This window comes from Phodopus roborovskii, unplaced genomic scaffold, assembly GCF_943737965.1.
Source record: "Phodopus roborovskii unplaced genomic scaffold, PHOROB, whole genome shotgun sequence".
Lineage (NCBI taxonomy): Eukaryota > Metazoa > Chordata > Mammalia > Rodentia > Cricetidae > Phodopus > Phodopus roborovskii.
Genome location: NW_026126469.1, coordinates 1,869,009 through 1,880,955, shown reverse-complemented (window position 1 = coordinate 1,880,955; position 11,947 = coordinate 1,869,009). Strand labels below are relative to the sequence as shown.

The 11,947-nt window shown below is 39.6% G+C and overlaps 1 protein-coding gene across 8 annotated transcripts in view; it reads left to right on the top strand.

The window, feature by feature from the left end:
- Positions 1-976: 976 nt before the first annotated feature.
- Dnm1l (dynamin 1 like) overlaps positions 977-11,947 on the top strand; it is a 58,986-nt gene continuing 48,015 nt past the window's right edge. For 6 of the 8 annotated variants that reach the window (XM_051190991.1, XM_051190990.1, XM_051190987.1 and 3 more), the window contains exon 1: positions 993-1,232. In XM_051190991.1, the coding sequence (XP_051046948.1) occupies positions 1,131-1,232 (102 nt within the window). In that variant the 5' untranslated portion in view covers positions 993-1,130. Of the gene's footprint in view, positions 1,233-11,947 lie in introns of all 8 variants that reach the window. The other 2 variants (XM_051190994.1, XM_051190992.1) reach the window with 1 other exon arrangement.

Here is an 11,947-nt window from a genome sequence, read left to right as displayed (position 1 = left end):
GTTTGACAATCTCATATAAATCCAGTACATTGTGATTATATTAATAGCCAGCCCTCTGATATCTGCCCCCACTTTCTCTTCTGGGATCCCTTTTTCTTCCTACTTTTTGGCACCAGTGGATATGCTATTGGAGAAAATAACTCCAATTCCAGCGAACATAAGCAGTCATTGCTGTTTAAGAAAGGATGGAGCGTCATGGGCATTTCCTTTACCCACAATAGATAGCTGGAGTGCCCAGTCCTGTGCAGGTATTTATAGCTACTTTCTTCATGGCTGCTGCAACATAAGCTTCATAAGTAGATGGCAGCATTTCACAATTCCTCCTCCCCACCCCCTCCACCCCCCGTCCTTGATCTCTTAAATTCTTTTTCTGTCTTCATTGTTATCCTGAGCCTTGGATGATATGTGTGATATGGATGTCTAGTTTAAGGCTGAGAACTCATCATTCACTCCCAGAACTTTAACCATATACACTCTATGCATTAACCTCTGCAAAAAGAACTTCTCTGCCAAAGCTGAAAGCCACGTTAGTCTGTCCAGTTGGAGGGTAGACTGGGGTAAAGACATACTTTAAATTTTCCTAAACTGTCCTTGAGTACACCTCGTAAGGTGTTCTTATAAGGAAATGACATTGGTTAATTATCTATAGACTCCTTTTTTTTTTTTTTTCCTTTTAAAAACAAGATTTCAACATGTAGTGCAGACCTTGTCATCCTCTTGCCTAAGTCTCTCAGGGCTGGTTTACAGGTGTGTGCTCCGACTTCCGGAGACATACTCATATCTACCACTTTAACAACCAGTGTGCGTCTAGCTGTTTCCTAGCGTTTTGAGTGGGAGCAGACTCAACATCGTTGCTGCAGCCTCCACATCCTCCTGGCTCAGGTCAAAACCAGAAAGGAATAGGCCTCCGCGTTCCACTCAGCCTGAACTACATCTCCCGGCAGTCTTTGCGTCCCCATCTCCTGCGTGGCGCACGGCATGCCGGGAGCTGGCTGGGAGGTGGCTGCCCGGCCCAATGGGTGCGGGCTCCCGAGGAGAGGGAGGAGGAGAAGAGGAAGCAAGCGGGCTGTGGGCCGCGTCCCCATTCATTGCAGTGGCCTGCTGGGTGGAGGTCCCGTGTTTTCGGAGTCATGGAGGCGCTAATCCCGGTCATCAATAAACTGCAGGACGTCTTCAACACGGTGGGCGCCGACATCATACAGCTGCCCCAGATCGTCGTGGTGGGTACGCAGGTGAGATGAGGCCGCGATCGCGAGGCCTGGCCGGGCCGAGGGCCTGTGGGTGTCAGAGGATAGGAAGCGGCCGCCGGGTGCTTCCCTCCGGTCTCGGGCGCTCGGCGGGCAGAGTGGCCCTGCAGCCTGCGGCCGGGCGCCGCTTGGCCCAAGGGCACTCGGGGGACGCGCGGGCGGGCGGGCGGGCGTGTGAGCGGCGGTCGCTTCCTTCCGGCCGCTGAAGACGCGATAGGCTCTGGAATCGCCATGGGGCCGAGGGACAGCCCCGGGAGCATCACACGGTCGAAAGATTAAAAGACATTCCGGTGTGTCGTTGGGAGTTCTCAGGTTAGGAAGGCGCGCCAAGTTTCTCCATGACTTCGGTGTTTATAGTTTTGTGGCTGTGACCCACCCAAATTTGGCAGAAGGTCCTCTGGCCTTTCATATGGGGTACTCTATGTAGATGAGTCAGTATTTTTTACGAGAAGAGAATATTGGAGAAATAAATGTCTAGAATGACAGAGATGTGTGAGTTTTTTTTTAATTTTGTTTTGTTTTTTAACTTTTGCTTTGGGCTGAAGAGGAGTAACAGAACTTTGGGGTGGGGCAGTTAAGACAGGTCCTACTCTATATTTCAAATTGGCTAAGAATTCACCATGTGCTGAAGTATTTGGCCGAAACTCTACGGTCCAGCTGCCTCAACTCCCTTGACCGACCAGCCACCACTCCCAGATTTTTTTTTCTAATGTCTGCGAATGTTACCTGGTGCTGAAACTAGAGTTATAGACTATTGTGAAGCCACCATGTGGTTGCTGGGAAGTGAACCCGCGTCCTGTGGAAGCTGAGCCATCTCTCCAGCCCCTTAATAATACAGATTTTTAAGTGCTTCCATTTGTGAATAGTGGTCTCTTCTGAGATGGTGATTTCTCCATAATCCGTTGGTTGCATCGCTACATCTTACTACAGAAAGTGTATAAATATTACAAGAAAAACTAGATCAGAGAATATCCATCAAACCCTCCTGTCACTTATTATTTATTATATATTTGGGCTTTAAATGGTTAAAGCAGTAGAAGTAATTTTGGGGCCATTTGCATGGTCTATTAACAGTATGGATTCTGTTTTGTCAATTGTGCCTACACATTACAGCATTGACACTTGAGGTTGACACTGACTGGAGGTTGAGTCATTGAGTATACCACAAACAGGTTTTTGCCTGCCTGCCTGCCTTCCTTCCTTCCTTCCTTCCTTCCTTCCTTCCTTCCTTCCTTCCTTCCTTCCTTTTTAAATAGCATTTTGTTCATTGGAACCATTTAGTAGGTCTCTATAAAGATTTTCAATGATGCATATTACTCATTGTAGTGAGATATTTGTTTATAATTTTACATCCCGGCAACAGTTACCCCTCCCTCTGAAATACTTATTTTTTTAAGTTATGTTTATGTTATGTGTATGAGTGTTTGTCTGCATGTATCTCATGATTGCTAATTCCTTTGGAAGCCAGAAGGGAGTAAAGGATCCCCTAGAACTGAAGATATCAGATGGTGGTTAGCTGCCTTCTGCATGTTGGGAACTGAACTTGGGTCCTGTGCAAAAGCAACAAGTGCTCTTGACTGCTGAGCCATCTCTAAAGCCCCTGAGATAGTATTTTAAAACACTGGAGACTTTTACAATAAACACTAGCTTTTGTAAATAAAATTAGAAAAGATGACATAGTTAAATATTTTTTCTGCTTCAGAGCAGAAACTTCACATATACTTTAAAGAGATTTTCTAGTGTATTTTAACTATGATTCAGTATAAGAATCAGGGATATAATGAATCTATGTAAAGAGTTTAAAGTCAAGATGGTTTTTCTTTCTTCAGTAGAGGAGTAGTGAGGGAAGGAGGGCCTTTGAAACTCATCCCATTGGTGACACAGACATAGAAATTTTCAAAGCAAAGATTTTTGACTTAACAGTTTTTCTCTGCCCAGTTCTGTAATGTGTATGGTTGTATGGTTTTTCCGCCCTGCCGCCGCCTGGTCTTGTCCTGCTGCCGCACCAGCTCCAAATAATACACAGAGACTCTGTATTTGATACTATGCTGTTGGCCCGGTTACTTGTTTCTTATCGGCTAGCTCTGCCTTTAATTATTAACCCATTTCTGCTGATCTATGTATTTCTCTTACCAGGGAGCCGGCGGCATACTGCTTTCTTCAGACTCTCCATCTTGACTCCTCCTTACTACTTCCTATTTCCTCCTTGTCTCCTAGTCCCTCCTATCTTCCTTTCCTATTGGCCAACAGTGCTTTATTATTAACCAGTATGAGAAACATATACAGGATGACATCTCCCATCACAGTTCCTTAGTGTCTAAATTTAGTTCTTTTTTCAATACAGGTACAAAAGAAATAGAGTCTTGAAACTTTAGTCTGTCTCTGTGTTTAGCACTAAGTCACCTTTGCCATTTTTATTCTGATAATATAGAACAAAATGCAGCAGTGTATAGTGCATTCCATACGTGCATGGACATACCAATATTCTACTTGCATAATACTGATTTGGATGACATTTCTTTTTTTTTTTTTTTTTTTTTTTTTTTCCATCTCTGTTTTGAGACAAGGTCTTACTGTTTATGTGTGGCTGGTCTAGAACTCACCATGTAGACCAGGCTGGCCTTCCACTCACAGAAATCTGCCTGCCTCTGATTCCTAAGTATTGGGATGAAAGGCCTGTGCCACCACAAAGGAGTTCTTGGCAGCCTTTGTCAACTCATAAGCACAGTGGATCTTGATTTCTTTTGTTGTGTACATAATATTTCCCTGAGGTCAAGAGATAAAAAAAGTTGGGAGACAGAATTGTGTTTAGAGGTACCAGCTGGTTTTTTTTTTTTTTTTCCTTGAGCTATACATTTTTCTGCACCCCCTTGCCTCCTCTCTTCTTTTTCACCCTCTCCCTGCTCCTGCTTCTGCCCCGCCCCCAACACAATGCTCCCAATTTACTCAGGAGATCTTGTCTTTTTCCCCTCCCTAGGTGGATTCATGTATGTCTCTCTTAGGATTCTCTTTCTTACATAGGTTCTCTGGGGTTGTGGCCTGTAAGCTGGTTGTCTTTTGTTTTATGTCTAATATTCACTTATGGGTGTGTACATATTTGTCTTTCTGTGGGTTACCTCACCCAGGATAGCTTTTTCTAGTTCTATCCATTTACCTGCAAATTTCAAGATGTAATTGGTTATTTGTTTGTTTTTTTACCGCTCAGTAATACTCCATTGTATCAATGTACCGCATTTTCTTTATTCATTCTTCAGTTGAGGGGCATCCAGGTTGCTTCCTGGTTCTGGTTATTACAAATAATGCTGCTATGAACATATTTGAGCAAATGTCCTTGTGGTGTGAGTGTGCATCCTTTGGATATATGCCCAAAAGTGGTATTGCTGGGTCCTGAGGTAGGTTGATTCCCAATTTTCTGAGAACCACCATACTGATTTCCAAAGTGGCTGTACAAGTTTGCACTCCCACCAGCAATGGAGGAGTGTCCCCCTTTCTCCACATCCTCTTCAGCATGAGTTGTCCTCAGAGTTTTTGATCATGGCCATTCTGAGATGTAGGATGGTATCCCAGAGTTGTTTTGATTTGCATTTCCCTGATGGCTAAGGATGTTGAGCATTTCCCTAAGTGTCTTTGGCCATTTGAGTTTCTTCTGTTGAGAACTCTCTGTTTAGATCTGTACCACATTTTTAAACTGGATTATTTGGTCTTTTGATGTCTAGTTTCTTGAGTTCTTTGTATGTTTTTTCAGATGTGAGGTTGGTGAAGATCTTTTCCCATTCTGTAGGCTCCCATTTTGTCTTATTGACCATGTCCTTTTCTTTGCAGAAGCTTCTGAGTTTCAGGAGGTCCCATTTATTCATTGTTGCTCTCAGTGTCTGTGCTACTGATGTTATATTTAGGAAGTATTCTCCTGTGCCAATGTGTTCAAGGCTACTTCTCACTTTCTCTTCTGTGAGGTTCAGCGTGGTTGGTTTTATGTTGAGGTCTTTGGTACATTTGGACTTGAGTTTTGTGCATGGGGATAAGTATGGATCTATTTGCATTCTTCACATGTCAACATCCAGTTATGCCAGCACCATTTGTTGAAGATGCTTTCTCTTTTTTTCATTTTATAATTTTAGCTTCTTTGTCAAAAATCAGGTGTTCATAGGTGTGAGTCTTCAATTCAATTCCATTGGTCTACCTGTCTGCTTTTATGCCAATACCAAGCTGTTTTCATTACTGCAGCTTGATAGAAAAGTTTGAAGTCAGGTATAGTGATGCCTCTTGAAGTTCCTTTATTGTACAGGATTGTTTTGGCTATTGTGTTTTTGATTTTTTTTTTTTGTTTTGTTTTGTTTTGTTTCCATCTGAAGTTGAGTATTGTCCTTTCAAGGTCTGTGAAAAATTGTGCTGGAATTTTGATGGGGATTGCATTGAATCTGTAAATTGCTTTTGGTAAGATTACCATTTTTACTGTGTTAATCCTACTTATCTAAGAGTATAAGTGATCTTTCCATTTTCTGACGTCTTCTTCAATTTCTTTGTTTTGGGACCTAAAGTTCTTGTCATACATGTCTTTCACTTGTTTGGTTAGAGTTACCCCAGCGTGTTTTATTTGTGGCTATTGTAAAGGATTTCTCTGATTTATTTCTAAGCCTGTTTATCAATCATCTGTATATAGGAGGGCTACTGATTTCTTTCTTTATTTTTTTTTATTTCTTTATTTTTTTTTTATTTTTTATTTTTTTTTTTTAGTTAATCTTGTATCCTGCTACATCGCTGAAGGTATTTATCAGTTGTAGGAGTTCCCTGGTAGAATTTTGGGGGTCACTTATGTATACTATATCATCAGCAAACAGTAAAACTTTGACTTCTTTTCCAATTTGTATCACTTTGATATCTTTTTGTTGCCTTACTGCTCTAGCTAGAACTTTGAGTACTATATTGAATAGATATGGAGGGAGGGAGGGAGGGAGAGAGGAAGAGAGAGAGAGAGAGAGAGAACAGCCTTGTCTTGTTCCTGACTTCAATGGGATTGGTTTCAGTTTCTCTTCAGGTAGTTTGATGTTGGCTTGCTGTATATTGCTTTTATTATGTTTAAGTATCTTCCTTGTATCCCTGATCTCTCCAAGACCTTTATCATGAAGGGGTGTTGGATGTTGTCAAAGGCTTTTTTAGCATCTAATGAGATGATTATGTTTTTTTTTTTTTTCTTTCAGTTTGTTTATATGGTGGATTACATTTACAATTTCTGTATGTTGAATCATCCCTGCATCTCTGGGATGAAGCCCAGTTGATCTCTGGGATGAAGCCTACTTGATCGTGGTGGATGGCTTTTCTGATGTGTTCTTGGATTCTGTTTGCCAGTATTTTATTATTTTTGCATCAGTGTTCATGAGGGAGAGTGGTCTGTAATTAATTCTCTGTTTTAGTTGCGTCTTTGTGTGGTTTGAGTATCCAAGTATCTGTAGCATCATAAAAAAGTTTGGCAATGATCCTCTGTTTCTATTGTGTGTAACAATTTGAGGAGTATTGGAGTTAGCTCTTTGAAGTTCTGGTAGAATTCTACACTCAAACCATCTGGCCCTGGGCTTGCTTTTTTTTTTTTTTTTTTTTTTTTTAAGATTTATTTATTGTGTTTACAATGCTCTGTTTACATGTCTGCTTCAACACCAGAAGAGGGCACCAGACCCAATTATAGATGGCTGTGAGCCACCATGTGGTTGCTGGGAATTGAACTCAGGACCTTTGGAAGAGTAACCAGTGCTCTTAACCTCTGAGCCATCTCTCCAGCCCCCTGGGCTTGCTTTTTTTTTTTTTTTTTTTTTGGTTGGGAGCTTTGATTACTGTTTGATTACTGTTTCAAACATACATCATAAAGTCATAGTGAAATACATATTTGGTGACTTTATAACTTCACAGGGTTGTGAAGTTATAGCTAGTGTCTGAATCCCAACTTTGCTGTGCTGGGATAGTTTTTTTCTTGACATGAACTAGAGTCATCCAGGAAGAGGGAACCACAGTTGAGAAAATGCTGCTATCAGATTGGGCTGTGAGTGAGCCTTTGGGGCTTTCTTGTTTAAATGATGTGTGTGGGAAGTCCCAGCCCATTGTAGGTAGTACCACTCCTGTGTTGAAAAAGCAAGCTGAGTGAGCTATGGTGAACAAACCATAGTTTCTGCTTCAGTACCTGCCTCTAGGATCCTGTTTTGAGTTCCTGCCCGACTTCTCTTCATGATGAACTATAACCTATAATATGAAATAAGCCCTTTCCTCCTCACCTTGCTTTTGGTCATTATCACAGCAGAATAAAGCAAACTAGAACCTTTGTATGATCCCATAAAGAAAGCCTTTACCCATTAGGGATCCACTCTTTCTTTTCCTAAATCCTGACAAGCACAAACTTTTTTGACTATAGATTTGCCTGTTGTAGACATTTCATATAAATAGAGTCCTATGAATAATGGTCTTTTGAGTTTAGTTTCATTTACTCAGAATGCCTATTGTGGTATATATTAGTGTAAGTTGAGTATCTTTACAGTCTCAAGTGCTCCATTATCCATTATCCAAATTTTAGTGCTGGCATGATACCACAAGTATAAAATTCCATATTTAACCATATGACAAGTAGATTTTGGTTAAATATAGGCATAAGTTAAGAGAGATTGCCAAGTGATTAAGTGCTTACACAGCAGGTATCTCACAGCTGCCTGTAACTCTAGTTCTAGAGGATCCAGTATCCTCTTTCTGGCTTCAATGGATACCTGTGTACATGCCATCACTCATACAATATACATATAAATGAACATAGATCTTAAAAAAACACAGATACATTTAAGTATTGATAAATATGAAGCATAAATGAAGTGTATCTGGATTTGTATCTCATCTCTTGAGATATCTCATTATACACATGCAGATCTCAAATTCTAAGACTCCCAAATCTGAAACACTTCATTTTTTACCCAAGCATTTCAGATAAGATATTTAACTTGTTCTCTCTCTCTTCTCCCTTTTTGGTTGAATAATACTCTTCTATAGATTGGTTATAGCTTGTTTATCCACTCAGCATGCCTCTTAGGATTATACATTTTGTGGTATGTATTAGTATAGGTTGAATATCCTTGACAGACACTAGTTGTTACTATATTTTTGGTAGGATAAATAATTTTGCTGTAAATATTTATTTGCCAATTTTTGTATGAACAGTGCTTTCAGTTCTCTTGATACTAGGAATAGGTTTGTTGATTCATATTTAAGTTGTTTTGGTTCATTTTGTTTGTGTTTCTGAGATGAGGTCTTGCTGTTTAGTTTGGGCTGGCCTAGAACTTTATTGTAATGCATCTGCCTCTGACTCCTGAGTTTGGAATTATTGAGGTGTTTCACCTTACTGTGTTCAAATTAATCATTTTAAAGATACAATTCAGTGGCAGTTAACACATTCTTAATGTAAATATGCCACTTCTGTCTCCAAAACATTGTATTGCAAAAGAAAATACTTAAGTAGTCATTCCCCATTTCTCTTTATGCAGATGTTCTGTTTTATTCTAGATTTGTTTATTCTGGATAGTGTATGGAAATAGAATATAGTATATGGTAATTTATGTCTGGCTTCTTTTACTTAGCATAGTTTTGTTCATGTTGTAGTATGTACCGGTATTTTATTTCTTTTAAAAGTTAAGTATTATTTCATATGGATAAATGACATTTTGTTTATTCATTTACCCCCTTGATGGGCACTTGGGTTGTTCTACTACTCTAAATAGTGTTGCTCTAACCATTTATGTGTGGGCCATTTCTCAGTTCCTCATATGTAGCTAGGATTAAAATTATAGGCCATAAAACTTCCACAATGACTGTACCATTTAAAAATTGCCACTAAGGCAGTGGTGGTGGTAGTGGTGCCTTTAATCCTAGCACTCATGAAGCAGAGGCAGCCAGATCTCAGTGAGTTTGAGCCCAGACTGGTCTGCAGATAGAGTTCTAGGACGGCCAGGATTGTTACACAGAGAAGCCTTATCTCAAAAAAAAAAAAAAAAAATTTAACAAACCAGCAATAAATAGGTAGGTAGGTAGATAGATGAAAATTGTCACTAGCAGGGCTACAGTTTTTCTATCATCTATATTTATCTGTCTTTGAGTCATCCTAATAATGTGTGTATGCTGTCTCATTATAGGTTTACTTTGCCTTTTCTTAGTGACTAATAACCCTAAACATGTTTATGTGCTTGTGGGAGTTGTCCTTTTATTGTTTAATTGTTAGAGTTCTATATAAATTGGATATTAGAACCTTAACAGTATGCTTGTTTCTTCTTCCGAGGAGATTGCCATTTCACAATGCTTAATGTCTTTCAGTGTAGAGAAGTTAGTGATCTTGATAAAATTGATCTTTTGCTTTGTTGGCTAGACTTCTAACATGTTGCTAAATTCCAGGGTGTAGAGGTTTATTATGTTTTCTTCTATGTTTTTGGATTGCATATTTTGGATTTTTAATCAATTTTCAGAAAATTTTGTCTGTGATGGGGGCCCAATTTTATCTCGTACATAATGCCTATTTACTTGACTAAACACCTTTTGCTTAAGAGTTAATCTTCTGTTCATTGCACAATACCGGCATTTTTCAAAATCAGGTAACCATAGATGTATTGGTTTATTTTGTATGTCTGCTCTTAGACCCTTACCACAATTCTTTGATTACTTTGTATGTGATAATTTGCATATGATATAACTTGCCTGAAAACCATAAAGGCCAGGTAGTGATGGCATACACCTTTAACCCCAGCATTCAGGAGACAGAGGCAGACAGATCTCTCTTAGTCCAAGGCCACCCTAAGCTACACGAAATTGATCCCGTCTAAAAGAGAAACAGAACTCACAGAGTCACCTTAGCACTTGGGATCCCACACCTTTAATCCAGCACTAGATGTCTGCTGGAAGGCAGTATAGTCTGAGGTTCAGTGGATCATCCCATTGGTTTGAACATTAGTGGAGGTGAGAACTCCCTAGTGGCTGGCTGCTCTGCTTCTCGCTCTTTGTCTTTAAACCCAGTGTCTGTCTCTGGGTTTTTATTGCTACAACTTTGTCTTGTTTCTAGATTGTTTGGTTATGTGGGGCCTGTTGACAATCCATATGAATTTTAGTATTAGCTTTCCCCTTTCTGTAAGTAAGATTGTTTAGATTTTGACAGGGTCTGCAGTTTGCTCTGGGGAATATTGCATGCACACTCTTTCTTTGAGTCAAATCTAATTCTGTAGCTCAGTTTGGCTTTGAATTGTCAATCCTTCTGAATCAGCTGCATGAGTGCTGTGATCTGGTTGATAGTTTTTTCTTTCAGCTTTTTTTGATGGGAAGTAGGTAGGATTAATCCTACCTACTGAGGCTAACTTGTATGTGATGATTGAGTCATTTCTCTAATTTGTCGTTGTTGCTATTTGTCTGCTTTTCTACAGTTTGATTTGAATTTGCCACAGTGGATTGTTCTGTGTTTCCTACTTGTATGGTGTTCATTAGACTGCTTGTTTGTGGACTGACTCATGGTTGTATTGCACTTTTCTGGAAAAGTGCAGTGTGGCCTTATCCTTAAGGTGAGACCTTGAAGCTTGAACCCAAGGCTTTGTACATGCAAATACACAGTCTGAACATGACTTATGCCTCTAGCTCTGTGGAGTGGGGGTTTTGGATCTTCTCAGACACCAGAATTTCTTTCTTTTTTTAATTAATTATGTATGCATTGTTCTGTCTGCATGCCGGCCAGAAGAGGGAGCCAGATCTCATTGCAGATGGTTGTGAGCCACCATGTGGTAGCTGGGAATTGAACTCAGATCCTCTGGAAGAACAGGTAGTGCCCTTAACCACTGAGCCCCTATAATCCAGCCCCTATAATCCAGAATTTCAGAGTCAATAAAATTCTTTACTAATGGCTGTTAGGGGTATAACATTTTAACTTTGTTAATATTTTGAGCTATAAGTGCATTAGTTAGTTGTTCAGTGTAAAGAGTATGTTGATACCACAGGCTATATTTTGTCCTTAGGTAGAGTATTGTAGTTCTAAGAAAAAAAAGCATGTTAGTTTAACTGGTAAATTGAAAAGAATATTTCTAAAAATTCTATGGGAAATATTTAACCAAAGTACCTATGGAAAGTACTTCTATAAATTTATTCTAAATAAAATAAAATTTAAATGGATTATGAGTTACATTAATAGTAGGTGTTGAGTCTGTTGTATGTAATGACAAATAATAAACTTAGGAATTAGAAAGTTGAATGAGTGGGTGTGGTGGCGCACACCTTTGATCCTAGCACTCAGAAGGCAGTGGCAGGTGGATCTGTGAATTCAAGGCCAGCCAAGACTACAGAGTGAAGACCCTGTCTCAATTAAAAAGGGACTGACCCAGTTTTGGTTAGTGTGTCATGGATGAATTGGTGTTAGTTATTGGTGAAAAGAACTGAAACTTAACCATTTTCAGTGAAAGAGCACATCTCAGATTTGAATTGAAGGCATAGCAAATTGCATTACACTATAATTTTTAAGAAGCTTTAAGTGGCTCTAAGAATCTGATACACAGGTCATAACCTAAATGCCTTATCAGCTTTGGAGATGGAAATAGGTCACAATAGGTCCTATTATCAGAGCAGTGTGAGCTGTAACTTTGTTGTTTGGCACTTTTCTATTGTAGCTATTCTGCAGACTTGCTGGGAAAGGTGTGAGAGTAGCTTTAAGT